The sequence below is a fragment of the Temnothorax nylanderi genome, unplaced genomic scaffold, assembly GCF_030848795.1.
Source record: "Temnothorax nylanderi isolate EJ_2023f unplaced genomic scaffold, tnyl_v1.0 TNYL_tig0070_pilon, whole genome shotgun sequence".
Lineage (NCBI taxonomy): Eukaryota > Metazoa > Arthropoda > Insecta > Hymenoptera > Formicidae > Temnothorax > Temnothorax nylanderi.
The window spans coordinates 825150-844833 of record NW_027249132.1 but is presented as its reverse complement, the minus strand read 5'-3'; the positions used below and the strand labels follow the sequence as shown (position 1 = coordinate 844833).

Genomic DNA, 19684 nt, shown 5'->3' with positions numbered 1-19684 from the left:
TTCGCGTGGGAACAACGATCAACATCATTACAAATATTTAAGTGCTTTGTGGTTTGTTGCTGATGTGTTAATCGAGAGATTGCACATTTGAAGGTATCGAATCACAGAATATTATATATCAGTAATTTAAAACAGAAAAGACACATTATTTTATTTATATATAAAATATTATAACATATACATTTTCTGTACTTTTTGTGTTTTATACTTTAATAAGTAGTTCTACTCTTAATAGATTAATTGAGATTAATTAATAAGAAGATTTCGTTAGATCGTCCGTTTATTTTTAAAGTTCTACCTTAATAAATGTTTCCGATCATGGGTATGAATTATTTTATTTGTTTTCTTTCTTTGATATGCTTTAAATATTACACACTACAAAACTGAATACATTTCGTTACCATCGATTTATCATTTTCCAATAAATATTTGTGTTAACAATCACCTACAAAATAACTAAATCGCACATATAAAAGTTTATATTAAAAAGTTTAATAATAAATAATATACACAAGTATGGAAGACATTATATCGATTTCGATATAATTGAAGCAATAAAATCCATCATTTCATAAAACATCATAAATCTTATTGAATTGCTACATTAACACTGCAATATGCGAGAGTAACATTTCATAAAAATATTATACATAACTAGGTTATATTTACTTCAAGCATCAGATTTTAAAAGATTAACAAAAATAAATGTATCAACCATCATTTATAACAACATACTAACTCGCCTCAATTAAATAATTCAAGTATAGAAGGCTCTTAAATCCGATAAATTGTATTTCACGTAGCTGTAGCCAGTTACACGGCTATCGTATATCTTCTCGAAATGGAGTGAAAATTGGAAATATTTTTAGGATTAGAGATTTTGTTGATATACATAAATAATATCAGAAACATGAAAAATATTTGAAATATAACATATCTAGCATAATTTAATACGTTTCAAACCTTTCCAATAACAGTAACATATATATTGAGCTGTCACTTAAAATGTATTTGCGCAAGAAAAATGTTCTGATCGCAAACGCAATTTACTAAAATAAGCAGAATTATGTGAAAAATGTCTTTGAACATTGGCGCTAAACTTGTTTGGTGGTTGTACAAACAGCGGGCCAGATATAATCATCAATTCGCAGTTGTAGTTGCTTCGTGTTATGTGATGAATCAAATTATACTTTTGAGAATAATTTTTCGCATCAATAATTTATAAACAACCATTTGGTAAACTGCGTACTTCTAGTACATGTCTGGTGACATGTTTCTGAACAATATGTATCTGTTGTTACAGCTGTTTGAGATATTCTGTTACAAAATTACTTTGAATTTTTCTATTATTGCATGTGGTTTCTATTGCGATTAATCGCTCTAAAAAGAGTTTGTAATTATCAATCGAAATTCTATAGAAAATCTCCCGTTTATTCTATTTTATACTTACGTATCAATTTTGATAAAAATTATGGATGAATAGAGATCAAACACAAATTCATGAATATGAATGTTGTTTTGTAAAAGAACGTGTCGTTACGGTACACATACGCTTGTGTCCAGCACGGTTTTTTAACTTTTATAGAGAATATCATGATGAAAGGGGAGAAAAAGTAATTGAGAAGATTTATTTATAAATTTCAGCATTATTGAGGAATTTTAATCACCTTTCAGCTTCGTACCTTCTGTAACTTTGTAATAATTCTTTCATCTTTGGGATATATATATAGACGGCGGTAAATTAATGCATAAACTCGGCGGCACAATATAATTGCAAATTCATGATTTGCATTTTTTTAACCAACTCGCCAAATGCTTGTTTTCTACCTTAGGTTTTCATAATTTCCATAGGATAATGTTATCGCAGAAATCTTTTAAAATAATCACATTTATATTTGTATTGTTTTATTATCTCGTCTTTATTTTCACTTCTTTGCCATTATGATCTATTTTCATTTGCTTATATATTCCTTCGTGCGTGACAGAACAGACAGAATATCATACAAGGGTAGGCAACATAATACAATTTTATTACGACATGCAGACTCTTTTCTCTGCTTCTCAACTACCCTTTTCCCCTATCGCGTTTCTCGTGCATAGCGCGAGCAGGGTTGCAGCAAACCGACAAAAGTGCATTAATTAGCCGTAGCTCGACTGCGCTCGAGATGAAGTGGTAACCAGTCGTTCGTTTTTTTTATTTCGTTTCTTCCTTCTCTCTCTCTCTCTCTCTCTCTCTCTCTCTCTCTCTCGTTCTCTGCCTCTCCATGTCTGTTCCTATGTTCCTGCCTGCGCATTTTTGTCCTACGTGTATTTCGTGAATTTCGTTATCCCGTCCAGCACAAGAAACGCTCAAGGGTCATCGCGACGCAAAAAATAATCGTCTGTTGGAAAAATAAACGCATTCTCGTTTCAAACTTCTGTGGCGTGTACTTTTGCGATGTGTCATGCGATTCATCATCGGGCAATCGTCTGCGGTGTACCGATAAATCGGGTCGTCGTTCCTCTGTACACGTAACCATGCGCGAGCGCTACGTGCATTTCGCAACATATCGCGCTTGGATTGTTTCATCGTAATATCAGATTATTTGTCTACGCGAATGCAATCAGTCCGGTAAACATATCGAGGAAATGATGATGTGGCGCGGGAAAAAAAAATGCCGAGGATGGATGAGGAGGGAAGGGAAGAGAGAGAATTGGTTGGCGTGACAGCAGCTGCAGCCGCTGCGTTGCAGAAGCGGGCGGCTGCAGCCGGATGAAAATTGCATTTCGGCGGTACACCCGCGCTCGTCCAGTTCGCTCACTTGTAGATCTCATTTCCTACGCTGAGCTTTCTAACCGTTCTATGCAGGTCGCACTTCTTTTTTTTCTCTCCCTCTCTCTCTTTCTTTCTCTCTTTCTCTTTCTACTCTGGCTCCTCTTTTCCGCCACTTTTCGTTACCATCGCTGCATCGCGCCCTACGGATCGACTGATATTGGCTCTGAAAAATCGAACCTTCAACTAACTGGCAATTTCCTCCGTTTGTTTTGTGCGCCAAATCATCGCATCGTTCGCTATTTTAGCCGACGCATAACGTGGCGTTGGATCGTAGATTGGCGAAAGACTGCCTTCCTCTCTTTTACCTCGTGCTCGAAATAACATTTTACGGTCGTATCGCCTAACGTGCGATTCCATAAAACTCCGCTCGAGAATAATGGCTCGATCCTCCTCGTACATCTCGCGTTTCCACCGTCTCGCTGCGTCCCGTTCATTGCCTGCAACATTCCGCTTTAGTTTTGATCCTCGCGCGACGAATTAGTTTTCGATCTGTCGTACGAAATTTCCCCGAGGAGATCCACGACGAAGTTTCTGCTCCCTTCGGAATATCGCGCCGAGTAAGTAATTTAAAGTAGCCTGAGATTGACCTGGTCCGTGCACGAGTAATAATTGAGCGTCACCGGAAGAACATAGAGTTCTCTTGAGGTATTCACTCCAAGGCCCCTAGCTCCCCATCTTTCTCTCCTTCTCTCTCTCTCTCTCTCTTTCTGTGTAGCGCTTATTGCATTTGTGGAAAGAATGGCGCGAGGTGTCTTGAGAATTATGACCGAAGGATAAAGCGAAAGGCGGTATGAAATGAGAAAGAAGAGGCGAGCATACTCGGTCGATGGAACGTCATAGAATCGAGGTAAGACGCGACTTTTCTGTTTGCTTTTCATTCGCCGGAAAAAGCAGACCGTATCGTGAAAACGCATTCCTTCGCTTTCATTCGTCTCTCTTTTCTCTCTTTCCGATTATTTTGGTACATAGTCACGTTACTCTCTCAACAGTCCGCTTTTTCCTTCTCTTGGTCAATAGCCACGAAACGCTAGAACTTTATGATTTCTTGCTTTCTTTATATTAACAGATCTCTTTTATTGTATCAATTTTGCGTGTATCTTTGTGTGTGTGTGTAAAACACAATCGCTTTTTAACCTTTTAATCTTTTAATCTTCTGTTTTAATAATAATGTATGTGCGTGCACATCTGTAATTGAAAATATATTCCTTTTGTATGAAAAAAGAACTTTGATTAAATTAATCATGTGAATAAATAAATCCCTCCAAATATTCTTACCCTTTAAACCTTAAAAAGATTTATTGTTTTGCGTAGAAATAGAAGAAAGAACTTATTTAAATAAGCAGCGTGGAAATTTGGCTGTCTAAAAAGTACATCAGCTTTAAAAATTTTCGGTTATAGTCGATATCATTATTTATGATTTGTAGCAAAACCAGCATCGCGATACGCCATTTTCAGATGATGCATTGTTGCTGGATCGTAGATACCGGCCGTGGATGAGATATATAAACCATCAGAATTTTACACGGACATTATACAGCCGTATATTTACGATAATGCATTATTTGATTGCAGTTTTACGACGCCGTGCTTTTACTATTATTCAGCCCAAAGCATAAAACCACGCTCAGTGTGTGCAGGTCCTGTATCTCGCAGTAAATCAAGTGCGAAGGAAATCCCTTGAATACGCTGATCCGCAATAAAAATTCTCGGGACAATCGCTCGTAGAAGGAAACATTCAGAAACGAGTCATGGCTATACGACGATGCTTTGCCTGAATAATATCGACAGTCTAACAGTAATTTACTGCGTATTGCTCCCCGAGTGTATTTTGCAAGAGCCATCCGCAATACAAAGCTATTCAATTAATACAAATGACTTTTCACACTCGGTTTACCTTTTTATCTAAATGAGAGCTCTCGCATTGACATTTAATCGTTTTATACTGATCTTCCATAACGTTAACGACTTTTTTTTATATAAATGGAAAAATATAAATGGAAAATACTAGAGTTATTAAAAAGTTCATTGTGTATATTCATTGCACAGTATACTCATTAGTTCAAAGAGTAAAGCGAAACTCTCTTGCGCTCAGTACAAAAATAATGGAATAAAGCTACCATAATTCAGTTTGCATAAGACGCGGTTGCGTTGCGTAAGACTGTAATAGCTATACGAGAAACTTTGTATAGTTGTTTAGTAGCGTTCGCTGTATCCTAAGTATTGCGATTTTAATAATGCTCTACGGATGAAGCTCGTGCGTATTTATGATGTTCAGCTAAAATAGTAATATTATCTTAAGGCTCATAAAAGTATTCTATGCTCTTGACTGTGACTGTTATTACGTCATAATTATAGAGACTATTACGCAAAGTGTTATCGAAATGTCATATTATTACCTTTTTGACATATATGTATATTATATGTATAATTATCTTGTTCGTGCGAAACTTAGCACTATCTATCAGATCGATCAAAACGTATTGTGCCAACGTGAAACGTTCATGTATACAATGAACCCGCAGTGTGGAGGGTGCTATGAAAAGGGAAGCCGTGCGGTCAATTTATCCACCAACGTTTCCGACGTACGAGCAATGCGAGCCTATAGTTTGCTCATCGATTCTTCGCAGTGCAGCGATGTTCCGTCATTGTTTCACGTTCGCAAAGAGATATTTATAGCAATGCCCTAGCAACAGTTTAGAATTATACTACATTTATATTAATATATATTATTCAAGTTTTTCATGAAAAGTCATTAAAATTATTTTAAATAATATGAATCGTACATGGTGACAATCGCTACATCCATGATAAGCGGTAATAAATATTATCTTTAAAAATTGTTAATATTTATTTAAATATTTATTTTTATTTTTATTTAATTTTTATGGAATAGACAAAACGTGTTTTTAGTTGCAGTTTCGTATATGTAACAAAATTAGCAAACAAAAATCTGACATATAGAATATAGATATACAATACGTTACCATCTGACTTCTTTATCTCACTTCTTCTTTTAATCTTCAAATCCAGCCTCGTCGCTGTCTTAACTTTACAATGCTTTGCCACCATAAAGCTAGTCTAGCGAAAATTACAACAAATCTTGCTAGAATTAAACCATCTTAGATTAGCCGTCAAGCTTTCTTTTACGGGAAATACCAACGGTAAATTGCGATGCGACGACTTCGTTGAGCACGGTATTCGAATCTAAATTTAATTTATGGCACCGATGCGCCTGAAATCACCGTTCCTCTTTTTGTTTCGCATTTGAGTGAAAATGTTATAAAACTATTTTAAATTAATGTTTTGTAATATTACAGAGGTTGTAGATTTTTGTTTTTTTCCCCTTTTAATAAGCATTTTAATTTGTTATTTATTTGTTATTAAAAGAAACTAATTACATGAGTCTATGTCGGAGAATACCTACTTTTTCACCTAACGAAATTAAATATAATTGCCTTGTATGTACATATGCATATAGAAAATACAGAATTATATTTTCTCCTAAAATAAATTAATTTTTAATTGTTTTTCTGTAGCAACGTTAAAATTAAACTTTATTATTTTTGTAATTATTTTTATCGGGTGATAATTAAGTTTGCGAAATTGTAGCAAAAAGAAAAGTTTATCTCTTGTTTATGAAGATATTGATATCTCATACATTTGTCTTCTCTCTTTTATCGTATACTTTTTTGGTAGCAAAAAGAACTCCGTCATGTCAGACGTATTAAATAAATGTTAGACAGTACTCTCTGTACAGTTCGTATACTTGGCAATTTCAACTTCCGGGAAATGATGCTGTATGGGAAGGCAGTCGGCGAGGAAGGATCTATCTGGGGAACATAGTCTACCACACTTTATCTCCTTCTTATAAATGAAACAGGTTATTTATTATCCAATAAAGAGACACTCCTGGCACGCGGCACCCCGCTGGGTACTTTACGGGGATGGCAACCCCTGACGTGTAAATATCGAGGTTTCTCTGCGTCCCTCTCCGGAGACCACTGTACGGCGTTCCATCTTTTACACTAGTTTTCGACAGCACATATTCCATGCGTCGCATGAGAGAATCTCGAGTTGGAAGGAAGAAAAGAAGTCCTTGGTGGCCAATTATTTTCCGATTAATTATTTTAACATTTTAATCTCACGATTCTGCTATCATCCAACACAATTATGGTCCAATAATTAGTGATTCATATCTTGCTAAGCATCCATTATGCAAGTTGTTTAGTAGCGTGCTGATATAGCTTGTTGAAAAATAAAAGTACTTAATCTTTTTATGGTATTATAAAAAGCAACATTTTATATGATACTTACGTACATGTATATATATGACAGTTTCATTTGTACTTCATTTTTACTGGTAATTTATTCCATATTTTTTTATCCCGGACAAGTCACTTGTAATGTAAGGTTTATATTAAATTTCTATTTTTTATAAGTTTTGTACTGATCATATCTTCCGGATAGATTGCCAGAAGCGTACGTTTTTATGTGTGCGACACAAATGAAAAATTGTTGCGCAGCTAAGCCATTCGACAAAATGGCCTTCATTAAAACTTTGTACAGCTTTATGGAGGCGACTAGCCCGAGGTTGTTTTGCACGGGATAGTGAGCATGTTGTGTCGAGACCGGGCAACGAAGCGAGTTGATATAGCCTATGTAGATTACGAGATATGAAAATCCGGGATTATCAAACGCTTTGCCTGCCAAGCATGAAAGACGTGACAATTTAATCACATGCACTTCAAAAAGATTTGTAAAGCAACCCGCTACGCAAAGTATGTATGTTCTCTTCAACTTTCTTCGAGCCATGATTTTCAAGGAACACATCCAGTGGCATATGCTCGCATTCTCGCACACACGCGAAAACTTTTAACGAAGTTTGCAAAGCAGCTGATTGATTTTCTCTTAACTCGATCTCGAGTTAAGTTTATCCTCAGAAACGTGCGACGCATCTCGAATGTCGCTTCAGAGATTGACCGGAAAGAGCATGATAATAATTTCTTTCTCTCATTTTTTGACAGATAATTAAAATAGTAAAACTGATATGTAATTGGAGATACTAACAATGTAAATGGAGATGTAGATTAAAAGTTTTCTAGCTAATTTTAAAGCATTTGTTATCCATAGAAATAAAGAAAAATTCGACATATATTTCAACTGGAATAGAAAATTAAGTCAAGAGAAAATGGAGATATTTTTACAAAATTTGAAATTTAAAAGAAAGTTATCGAGCGTGAAGAATAGTTCTCTCGCAGATTAATGACTGCGGTTCTCCGCAACCGTGTCATTCGGGACTTGCGCTTGAAGAACATGCAGATCATCTCCTTGGGAGTGATTTTTTCGTTACGGATACTTCGCTCTTCTCACTTCCTAAAATTGATCCTATTAAAACGTCTTCCAAATAAGTTGGATCACGCACCGACGCTTTTCACGGGATATTCACTTTGGCTAAACGGCAACTTCCGTCAATTCTTCACGAAAGAATTCTCGTCGTATTCGACAGGACAATGCTTTTCACCGAGCCGTGCCGAGTTCTAGCAACTTCTGAATCCGTCGCGATCCTCCGAATTTTCTTGGAGGAAAGCATGCAAGCTCCCTACTACTCGGATAGACTTCCCCGTCGTTCTCCAATGCCTTGTATTCTCACTCCCCAGATACACTCTTAGTATTTTCACGGATTGTGACTTATCCTCGACGGAAGCAACGCATACCTTCTACGCAATCCTCTTTCCTGGAAGCAGAGAAGCCAAGGTACAAGGCATATCTGCATCTTAAGGGGGAAGGAATTCTGGAGAATTTGATAACTACAACCAAGATCTCGTCGTAGCTCACGACGAAAAATTTCCATCTCATCGATACTGTATCTCGATGAAGAATTTCGAGAAATGGCAAAATTATGTTTCACGCAATTTCCTATTGAATTGTATCTTATCGAATTTTATAAAGTATCATTCAAGAGCAATTACATCACGAAATTGACCAAATTGACATATAAAAATAGACTTTCGCCAAAAATATATATATGTATATAAAATTGACCGAATTATCTTTTTTTATCATGTTATCAGACTAGCGTTGGATTTCCTCCGTTGGATTTTTATCCGCTTTTCTCATTCCGCTGTGTAACTCTTACACGAATCCTATCTCCGTATTTTTCTTCGCCCTTGACGGTCCCTTACTGAGCTCTCAGAAGTAACCCCCTGCCGGGCCGTTATACCGCTACGAAACATCCAACCTCGGATCTTGCTTGGTAGATATCTTCCTCGTCTAATATTTTCCGATACAGTTACATCTTGATGTTGAGCCAAAGTCGCGCGCAATATGTAATATATCCAATTTCTAGTTCTCTCTAGTCGATCCGATCAATTTCATTTAATGTCTCGCTATTAGAATATCTTAAAAGAGTACTATTCGATCGTGATACATATTTATACATATACGTATGAGAATATTTAAAAATCGAAGTTACATGTTTTAACGACAAATATTGGAAACCAATCTGACAATGAGAGCAAGAATCTGTATATTTAAACGTACTATAGTACTTTTCTGTAGAGATGTTTTTTTGTAATTTTTTCCATTTTTAGATAATTGAAAGAGCTAAAAGCAGCTTGATTGAAGCTTATTATAATATAAATTAACAAGATCTCTAATAATTGTAGCTATTAAACGAGAATGTTGACTAATTATCTGCCGGATAGTATTTCTAGCAAACATTTTAAAAATGCATTCGGTGACGATTCGTAGCCGGAAATACTATTCCATTAGAATGACGAACGCCATCAAAGGCTAATGGATTCGGCCAGGGGTAATTCCGATCCATTATCTCGCTTGTAGAGCCTCCGTCGCGCGGTCTGTTCAATTTATTCTTTTGTTTTCTTTCACGTTCTGTTTTTTTTAGCCAGCTCACTCTTCTCTTCTACCATTCTTCTCCCTTGATTCTCCAATTGTTCGTGATCTATGATTCATTTAAGTAATTCCACACCGCGACCGGTTTGGATGGCTGCCGTAAAATCTTCAGTAATGTTTGAAATAACGGAGTAACAGTTACTATTATTATAATTGTTACTTGCGATACGATGAAGTAAGTAAATTAAAGATGTAGTCAGATTTTTGCAAAAGCAAAATTATTTTCAAGAAATATTAATCGTTATTATTTTCGGCCACATGAAATTTTATGAGAATTAATTATATAATGTGAAAATGTATAATCAGGGATTAAATATTATAAAAGAATAACTTTGTAAATGGCATTTTCTCTAATCGATTGTGTAACTTTGTTTGTTCTAGGCTCTGGCCAGGGTACGCCAGTGCGCATAATAATCTTGGAACCCTCACGATAGATGATCAAGCGGAATATCATTTTCTAGCAGCTATTAACGCTCAACCTGGTCACGTAAATGCTCATTATAATCTCGGACGATTGTACAGGTCAGTGAATGATAAACATGTTCTCTCCGAGATGAGTAACATTGCGGATTATCAATTACTAATATGATTAATCAATTGGTCTAGCCGTCGAAACTCATTGAATTGCATTATCCTCAATTAATTATTAGGAACCGTTGGTCGTTTTTACGCAATAAAAGTATCTCTCTATCTCCTAGTTCACCGTTATATCAACGAGTTATCGACCCAGCGCGCCGCGTTTCCGACAGTAAATTTAGCATGAGCTGTAATTCTGGTGGCATGGTTAAAATTAAAGTTTAATTAACGTCTTCCTACTTGATAAATTAAAATTTAATTAAGGGCTGAAATGGGACATACGCGGCCAGCCGATGCGTGCATGCAACAATTTTCCGTTTATTGTGCGTAAATCGTGAAAACAAGCGATCTCATTTATTTCTCTTCCTCTTTCTGTTGAGGAATTTTATTTGAAGCCTGATGCACACATCCGATGAAATATTTATGCAACGACTAATTAAATAATGGGTTTGCTTTTATTTACATATATTGTATTTTTAAATATCTTTCTTTTTATCTTTGGTTACATAAATAACAAAACAAAACAGTAACTTCCGTCGCCAGTAAATAATTCAAACATTTTTGTTATAAATAACAAAAATCATAAAAACGTAAATTGTTTTTTTTTCTATCAAGGGATCTCTTTTTGTCAGAAATATTATATATAACAAAAAAAAAAAAGACTTTTGATAAAGAGACTTATCTTATCCTCTATAATATATAGTTCAATATTTAAGTTAATTCAATATTTTGTCATAATCATCAGCTAGTTAATACGACGGTCTTCGACGCAAATCTTATATAAACATAGCATATTAACGTAACATTTGTGTAATATAATATTATTATTACATATGAGAAATAACAATACGTTTTAGTTTAGTCCGTTTTTATTATAATTTTGATACAACGTAACGCGAGCGTATTTATGTTATATAATTGGTTTTATATAATATATACATTAATGTATTTGCACATTGAATGAATTATACAATAGCTCAAATATATAGAATGTGACGCTGCATGCAGGTATACACATATGTTACGCATGAGAAATCGTGCACATACGAGGTGCGCTATAATAAGGTGACTCTCTTTGAGACAGAGTGACTGTATGTGCGCGTAGACCATGAGGCGCACGCCTTTGTTCCGTTTCCGTTTTGATTACAGAGATGTGCATTATCATCGCGAATGTATTATTCATGTTATTCATGTTATTTATAAGAAAATGCAGACAAATACATAAAAATTTATATTACTCTTGAAAATGTCCGGGATTTCGCTTTATTTCTTTATTTTTATTTCTCAAATATCGTTAACGTGATATTATATTGTTGCGCCAGATGCGCCGCGTTCGCGCACTTTCGAACTCGCGTTAAACAAGGAGAACACGTTTTTAAGAAAGAACTCGTTTATTCAGTAGCTTTACAGAATCTCCACGGCACATCCGTTCGATTTCAGAGCTCGGAGACAAATCTCTCTCACACTTGTTGATAAACAGCCGTTCGTTGCTAGGGAGCGCGCTACGCGACTTCTTCAGCCCGGATCTAGTCTCAGCTCGGGCGCAACAATATAGAACAACAGTTTCTAACCCTTTTTGTCTAGCGATCCGATACGCATATCAAAAGAAGAAAAAAAACTGAAAAGAATTAGAAACAAAAGAGCTAAAATACAATGTAATATAAACATACATGTAATTATGTATTTTAAAAATATAGCTTTATTGTGCGCACAAGCACTTATTTTTGTAAAGATTTACTTTTTTATTTCAAAACTTTTGCACATTATGTGACACATAAAACATTCTCGCGATCCAGAGTTGAGTCACGCAGAGATTAGCAAATATAATGGCGTTGGGTATATAATATATAAGACAAAGTGAAAGAACTTGCTTTTGAAATATTTCGAGTTAACTTAAGATATATCCTACGTATATTTATCTAGACGGATGTGAGTTCACAGAAATGCTCTATCATCGATTAATATTTTTCCTTCCCGTCAGATTAAAACGTCGATAGAGCGATATTGGTAAAAAGCATCGCTCAAGCTATGGGCGTAAACAGTAAAAACGGCATTGTCGATCGGCATTATTGGCGTCGCCATTCTCTGACAATTACCGAGTCTTTTGTCGGGCGTAAAGTCGATTACATGAAAGCGCACGACTATAATTCAACCGGACGCGTTCGCGAAATTGCCGTTCAATTTGTACGGGAACGGGGAACCTTGTCCGCTAGGTCTTTTCAACGTTGGGCCTTTTCCAGCCTACCAACCTACTTTAAAATATCTAGCATTTTCACCGAACGATAAAGCAATCCAAGCAAGAATTAAATATCCATGATATGAGTGAAACATATTGGTATACGGAATCGCTATTGAGTGATGATTAAATAATATTTCTTGACCAATATGTATGGAATTTATAATTGACGCTAATTAGAATTCAATTGCTCGTTACTAGTTAAGAATAATAAATGATAATCTTCCAATTATGTTACATTACTTAACTCGTTTATTATGTTCCATGTTCTGACTACCGTTTATGTGTCTAATACACTAGAAATGGCGGTGCAATCTGTTCAAAGATATCACTTATTTGGTTCTATATAGGAAACAATTATAAATCTATTAAAAAAGAATCAAATTGGTTAAATATGTAATTTGTGTATTGAAAGTTGCCTATATTACAATATATACTAATTTTTGTGATGTCTATATATAAAATATTTCACGTTTGTAAAATTTTGCTTTTAGAAGAACAAATCGAACTGAACAGTGCATCGAGATGCTAAGAAGATGCGTGTCGTTGGATCCGGCATATGCGCCGGCATTTAGAGTTCTAGCGAGAATCGCTACCGGTCCTGCAACAGGCGAGCTCCTGAGGCACGTAATTCACCTTCAGCCACGAAACCCGGACGCTCTCGCTGAGTATGCTTACTGGTTGTACAAGAATGGTGAGTTGCTGCTAAATGAAATAAACTCAGAATAGCAAGTAGATCTTCAAATATCGGATAGGAGAAGCACTACTTGTCGGTGAAAATAGAACAGTCTCGCCGGCGTTACCAGTTACGAAGCAGTTCGCATGATCGCGATCCTAAATTTACACTCGCGGCAAACTTGCTTCGTGTCTCTTTCAGGCAAATGGTTGCCCTCGCTCCGCTACTATTTCAAAGCGATGGAGATCTTTCCGTCGCACAAACCATCGCTTATTGGTACGCTCAGGATTTTGAGGTTTCGAGGTCAGTGGTCCAGAGTACACCAGCTCATCATCAGGTGAGCATTTGCATTGTATGTGCATGTGTATGCATCGCTGAACATATAAAGTTACGATTGCGAACTGGGAAATGGTCGAAACATTCCCAGAAAAAGCATACTCTCTAAGGTTATTATAAGAATAGCATCACGTGCTGTTTTCGTCTAATCATTCGCGGAAAAACGAACGAACGGAAGCGTCGTATCAAACCCATTTCCCCGGATTACTTAAAATAGCATCAAATCTACATTCCGGAGAATATCGCCGCAGCTTGGATTGCACAACGTAATGTCCGAATTCGTAATTTCCTCGACACCAGCGCGAGATCGTGCACAAACACCGGGCTCTTCCGCGTGTTACGAATTCCGTGCATGCGGGGAAGCGTGGCTCCGTCGCGCGGAAATCCTTTCAATTTCAGATGGGCTTTGCAGCGCTGCGAATCGAGCGGCGGGCTTATTCGCGCGGCAAGTACTCGGTACGTTAGCGCGCACGTCAATTCGCAATCAATGGACGAATTCAATTTTTTCCGTCGATCTCTTCGGGCTCGATCTTCGTTCCGCCCGGGTTGATTAAAAATTCCACACGATTTTCATATTTCACGCGAAATATATCGAAGAATAAAATAAAAAAATTGAAAAAAAAAAGAAAAAAAAAGAAAAATGAAAACAGATTCGATACTGTCTCGCGAGTTGATGCGATCGTCCTGTCTCAACGGCCGAGTTTGCTATCGGCCGTTTACGTACGCGGCACATCTACGTACACACGTAGATTATACGATAACGGGCGCGCAAGCGGCTGGCCCCCGTGTTTTCGCTGCGACTGCCGTCACCCCGTCGCCCATTTTTCCACCCTCGCACTGTAATCCTCCCGCGTCCCGCTGTGTGTGCAAATAGCGCCTATAAAACACGCACGGTAAATTTGCCAGCGACGATTCGCGCTGTTTTTGTAGTTGGTGTTCTCTCTCTCTCTCTCCCTCCCTCTCTTCCTCTCTCTCTTTCTCTCTCCCATTCCTCCCTCTCTCCTTCTCCCCCCCTCTTTCTCTTCTCTCTTTCATTCTCTGTTTCGACGGGCTTGCCAACAACGAAGAGCCGCGACGGTGAGCGGCGAATCGTCGCCCGAACGTATACGAATTTTGCAGAGCCAGAGATAGGCACGTAGGCGTGGCTCGGGGGATATAGGAGCAACGGGGCGAAAGAGGTTAAATTTTGGAGAAACAACGCTTGGGAAGAGGCGCCGGCGGACAGGCGGTCGAGCAGCGAACCATTCTCTCTCTTTTCCTCTCTGTGTTGCTACCACACGCGAAATTTCAATATGCATCGTTTGACAGATGTGGCGCATCGGTCAGATTTTAAATGCAAATATAAATCTGCCCGCAGTTCGTAACAGATTGGTGGGGTAAAGTATATAGTCGTGTATAGTGACTGAAGGAAAATAGAAAGAGACTTATTAGACTGTCCACTTTATTTTATACGAGATTTAGCTAATTGTTACTTTATACGAGATCTACGTAAATATGCAATAACAGCTAATTACTTTGCTACGTGTTGTATTTATATTTATTTAAATTTTGCACAATGAGTTAGATTTTTTACATATAGACTTGCCAATGCCAATAATGAAAATAACGTAATTATAATATATAATTATAACTAAATAGTTTAAAAAATAATTTCAATATTAAAATAATATAATTTCAATGTAATTTCAATATAATTTCTTCATACAGGAATAGAATCATATTACATTTAATTAATATCCTTACAGTTTGCGTTATTTTAGAGAAGAACAATTTACTATATATTTCTATTTGTAAATGTATATCTATATATATAACTATCACAAATTTATGACAGTTATATTTTATCACAGCATTGATTAATTCACCATGCATTTCATGGGCATACATGTGTCTTTAACTTATATAGGTATTATTCCCAATAAATATATGAAATATACACTAATTGTAAGAGAAACATGAAATTCATGTTTGCTATTCGATGGTGCATTCAATCACGACGGTACAAGTCCGCAATTGTACGAAAATTATATCATTCGGAATATTCTTGTCTATCAGTAAACGTGCGAGACAAAGTTTGAAAGGTATTGTTCAATCCGACGCGGCACCCGCAAACGGTAGTTACAGCGGCCTTGTTTAATTATATTATTTCGAATTGCATTGTCGCGTCAACGGAAAACGTGCCGCGAACTTTTTATAGCGCGAGGGTGCTTCACGTTTCATTTATTTAAAGCCAAGCCGAAGCGAAGTCCCAATATTTCCGCTTTCCATTCCGTACGCGATGGTCGGATTAATTTCTCATAAATCGCCTGCGGTTTTCGTTGATTGGGTCACGGTTTCATTTGTGCCTCGCTCCGGGACACGCCGTTTCCGATCTGAAGTAATTAAGTGTCGCGATCGGCACGTAGTTCGATATCGAATATCTCGTCCACGTCCGCTTTTATGGACGTACAATATGATATTGACATTGTCGAGGAAACCACCGACTGAACGTGTGACATATTACGATACCATTTTGGGAAAGTTGCGCTCTCTCTCTTCTCTCTCTCTCTCTCTCTCTCTCTCTCTCTCTCTCTCTCTCTCTCTCTCTCTCTCTCTCTCTCTCTCTCTCTCTCTCTCTCTCTCTCTCTCTCTCTCTCTCTCTCTCTCTCTCTCTCTCTCTTTCTCTGAAGTAGAAATAAATGAAAATATATCTTTTATACTTCATGTAAGTCTTGTAAATTTTTTAAACATACTCAAATAGGTGAACAGTTGATCACATAAAAATAGGTACTTATACAGTAAAAGATATTTAAATGCGGATATTTTTTAGCTATAGAATTATAAAATACTAAATTTTTTTCAGATAGCACACGCTCTTTTCATTTATATAGAACATAATATTTTGTTTCATTTTAATAAAATTATTTGCAAAAATTAAATTAATTAATTTTATGTAATAAAACATGCAAGATATAATAAAAGTTATATAATTTTCATACGATTTATGGCAAAAGTAAGATTGAAAAAATGCTATCTTGGTTTTTATGAAATATGCTATATTTTGTTCGATAAGTCATCGAGATGGACCATAGTTTCCTACAGAGATAAAATCTCATAGTCTGCGGACGCAATTTTCTCAGCCATTGACGAAGGTCTTTCCACTACATTGTCGTTAACAATAGAGTTATGCTTCATGGAGTGTTCGTGCTTAGGGTGAATATTATAGAAAATATGAAGAATGGATCGATTGGATGCTTATAATAGGTTTTTTTTTTGGTGCCATGTTTTTGTTCACTTGTTATGACAAAGTCTTTTTACGAAAGATATGTATTTAAATTTATATTTAAATTTATTCATATGAATATATTTAATTATTCTTACAGCTAATAAATTTATAACGCTTTATGTTAACTTGATAATGAGATAAACATTTTATTCGCACGCAAAAATCATTTTAGCGGTAACTTGTAAATAAATGTATGAAAACGGATATATTTAACACCTTATAATTATATATTAATCATTTATTTTATGTGAAATCAATAGCTTTTTATAGTCAAATTAACAACAGCAAATACAATTAAAATCATATCCGTTAATCAATAGAGAGGGATTCACAGCTATAATTGCTGAAAATATCGCCAATTATTGTCATGTTTTAGAAGCGCATATAGATATCACATTTTCTCCATGAGTGTGCTAAAATCGTTTGATCATCGCATGTGAAATCGCTCGGTATAAATGTTTTCTGTCCAATGCGTTTCCATTTCATTTAAAGAATTGTACAAATGTCCAATTTTCGAACTATTTGGTTAAATGACTGTAAAATGCAAAGTCACGTTCAGCGACCGTCGAAAGTATACATTTGTATGAAAATAATTTTGAAACATAGTCTCATTTATTGTTTAAATTTACTTATTTGCCTATCATTAAATTATGCCGATTCAAATAATTTGAAAATCGAAGCGCGGTGTGCGCGTCGAGATAAATATTTATTGGCTCATTAATTATCGTGCAAAGATTATAAAAGCGAAGTTGATTCATAATTGTAATTCTTGCTAAAACAAAATGAATATTTCCCAGCGTGCAGGCGAATCGTCTAACAATAAAATAACATCTATGAACAAAGATTAACACGTGTAAGTTAATCGAATGGCTAGCTACAGTGGAAATTCGTCGAGCTATCTCTCCCTCGTATTCGTTTATCCTTATCAGACATATAAATTTAAAGAAAAGCTACTGTACAGGATAATGCCACAGGCACTGTAACGTCATCGCCCTTGCGTTAAAGTGCTCAACGAACTGATAAATCGAGAATTTACCGACGCTACTTGTATTCTCGTAGTCCGATCGATGAAACGTAACGTGTTCATTCGCGCAAATATTTCTTTCTTTTTTTTTTATTTTTTTGAAGTTCTACTCGCGATAAACGCGGGAAAGTGATGGTTCGTGTCGCCAACTCTGCCGGCGATCGCGAACCGCAACGATGCATCGTTATGGTCGTGACGAACAGCATATGGTCGCGATCTCATGCAACTTGTAACAACAGTTCGAATGCGAGAAAGAAATGCGCGTATGCGGCAATAATTTTGGATAAACCTTCGCCGCTATCGTTTGCGCGAGGCAGGATGCGATATTACACCGGGGCGTTCCGACTCGCGCGCGACCACTCCCAGCCGAAACGGTCTGTATCTTCCGCTGTAAATAGCGATTTTATAATTCATGGAACGCCGTGTTTCATCCGGTCTATCGGTGAACCACCGAACGGCCGATATGACCAGTGGTAGCCGCGCGTTACCACTTCGTTACAACCACAGTCGAGTTAGAGTTTATTTCACACGAATGTCCATCCGAGATAGAGGGCTCGCGGTTGGCTTTAACAATACTCACCGCAAAACTTTAATTCTGCAAAATTTTAATCTCTAAAGCCTCTCGCAAAATCATAAGTGGTATTTGCGCAGCGGTATTCACTTTTGTTCATAGGGAGAAACATAAGGTGTTATATATATTTCAGTATCTGTATAGTATCAAAAAAAAAAAATGGATTTACCAAAATTGTACTGATTTCAATGTTTTCTAAAAAACGAACATTGATACCGTAGTTTTTTGAATTTTTTTCAATACACTTTTTTAACTATCGTTTTTATTTTGATATTATTTAGACTGAATTGATCACATTGCTGTAACTCGATGTTGCAGTAACATGACTATCTCCCAGTAGGGGACATACGATCGATCACAAGCGATTTCAAACTGACCCGATGTGCTCGGAGACACGTGAGATTGCTAAGTCACGTTGCGATTACAGTCGGTTCAGACCAGGCGGACGTCAACGTTGTCGCTGGCGCGGGTCGATATCAGCATTGATACTGGATGAGGGGTGAAGCTATTCGATATACATAGGCACGTGTTCGATTAACCGGTACGAAAACGCTGGTATTGTCAATGCTTCGAACCTGCTCTAACTGCGTCCGCGTAAATGTTACGGCCTTGATAACGATCAGAATTATTCGGGTGACTGAATGTGCAACTGGGACAATATAGCGTTCACTTTGACATCACAAGATTCATTCGCTTGCGAGAGAAAGCTATTGAGTTACAATTATGCGATATTATGTCTATGACGCACGACGCGTTGAAGCTATATTTTTCTGCATTACATGAGTAATAATCCGTAATATTTGCAGCGCGATTGGATTTCGTCGTACAAAAAATATATAGATCTCACACGCGCTTTTTCAGATAAACCTTTAAATTGATAATATTTTGATAGCGATCCGAACGTAACAAGTTGCAGCTTGACCAGTTAAGTTAATGCATGAATTATTTTTTCAGTGAGCAATCATAATAAAAAGTAAACGTCTTCAGATAAAAAAATAAAATGGAACAAAAATTATATTATATAAATATATTACCCAGAGACTACTGAGTGGAAAATGTAGTCAAATTTACGAGTCAAATATAATATGTGGTTATATACGATCGCGAATCTTTGTAACATTTTCGTCTATCAACTTTCCCTCTTTTACGCCTCGTAAATATCACGCTCGGGCGTGAGTGGGAAGATCACGAACAAACTTAGAGCGCAAGTGACGCGTAAAAAAGGGTATGTCACTTACGAATTTATTTTATGGAGGGTGCGAACGTATGTTGA

The 19684-nt window shown here is 36.6% G+C and overlaps 1 protein-coding gene across 2 annotated transcripts in view; it reads left to right on the top strand.

The window, feature by feature from the left end:
- LOC139773866 (protein O-mannosyl-transferase TMTC1-like) overlaps positions 1-19684 on the top strand; it is a 166975-nt gene that overhangs the window by 142202 nt on the left and 5089 nt on the right. For both annotated transcript variants that reach the window (XM_071708648.1, XM_071708647.1), the window contains 3 exons: positions 10109-10249; positions 13034-13233; positions 13417-13552. In XM_071708648.1, the coding sequence (XP_071564749.1) occupies positions 10109-10249; positions 13034-13233; positions 13417-13552 (477 nt within the window). The remainder of the gene's footprint in view (positions 1-10108; positions 10250-13033; positions 13234-13416; positions 13553-19684) is intronic.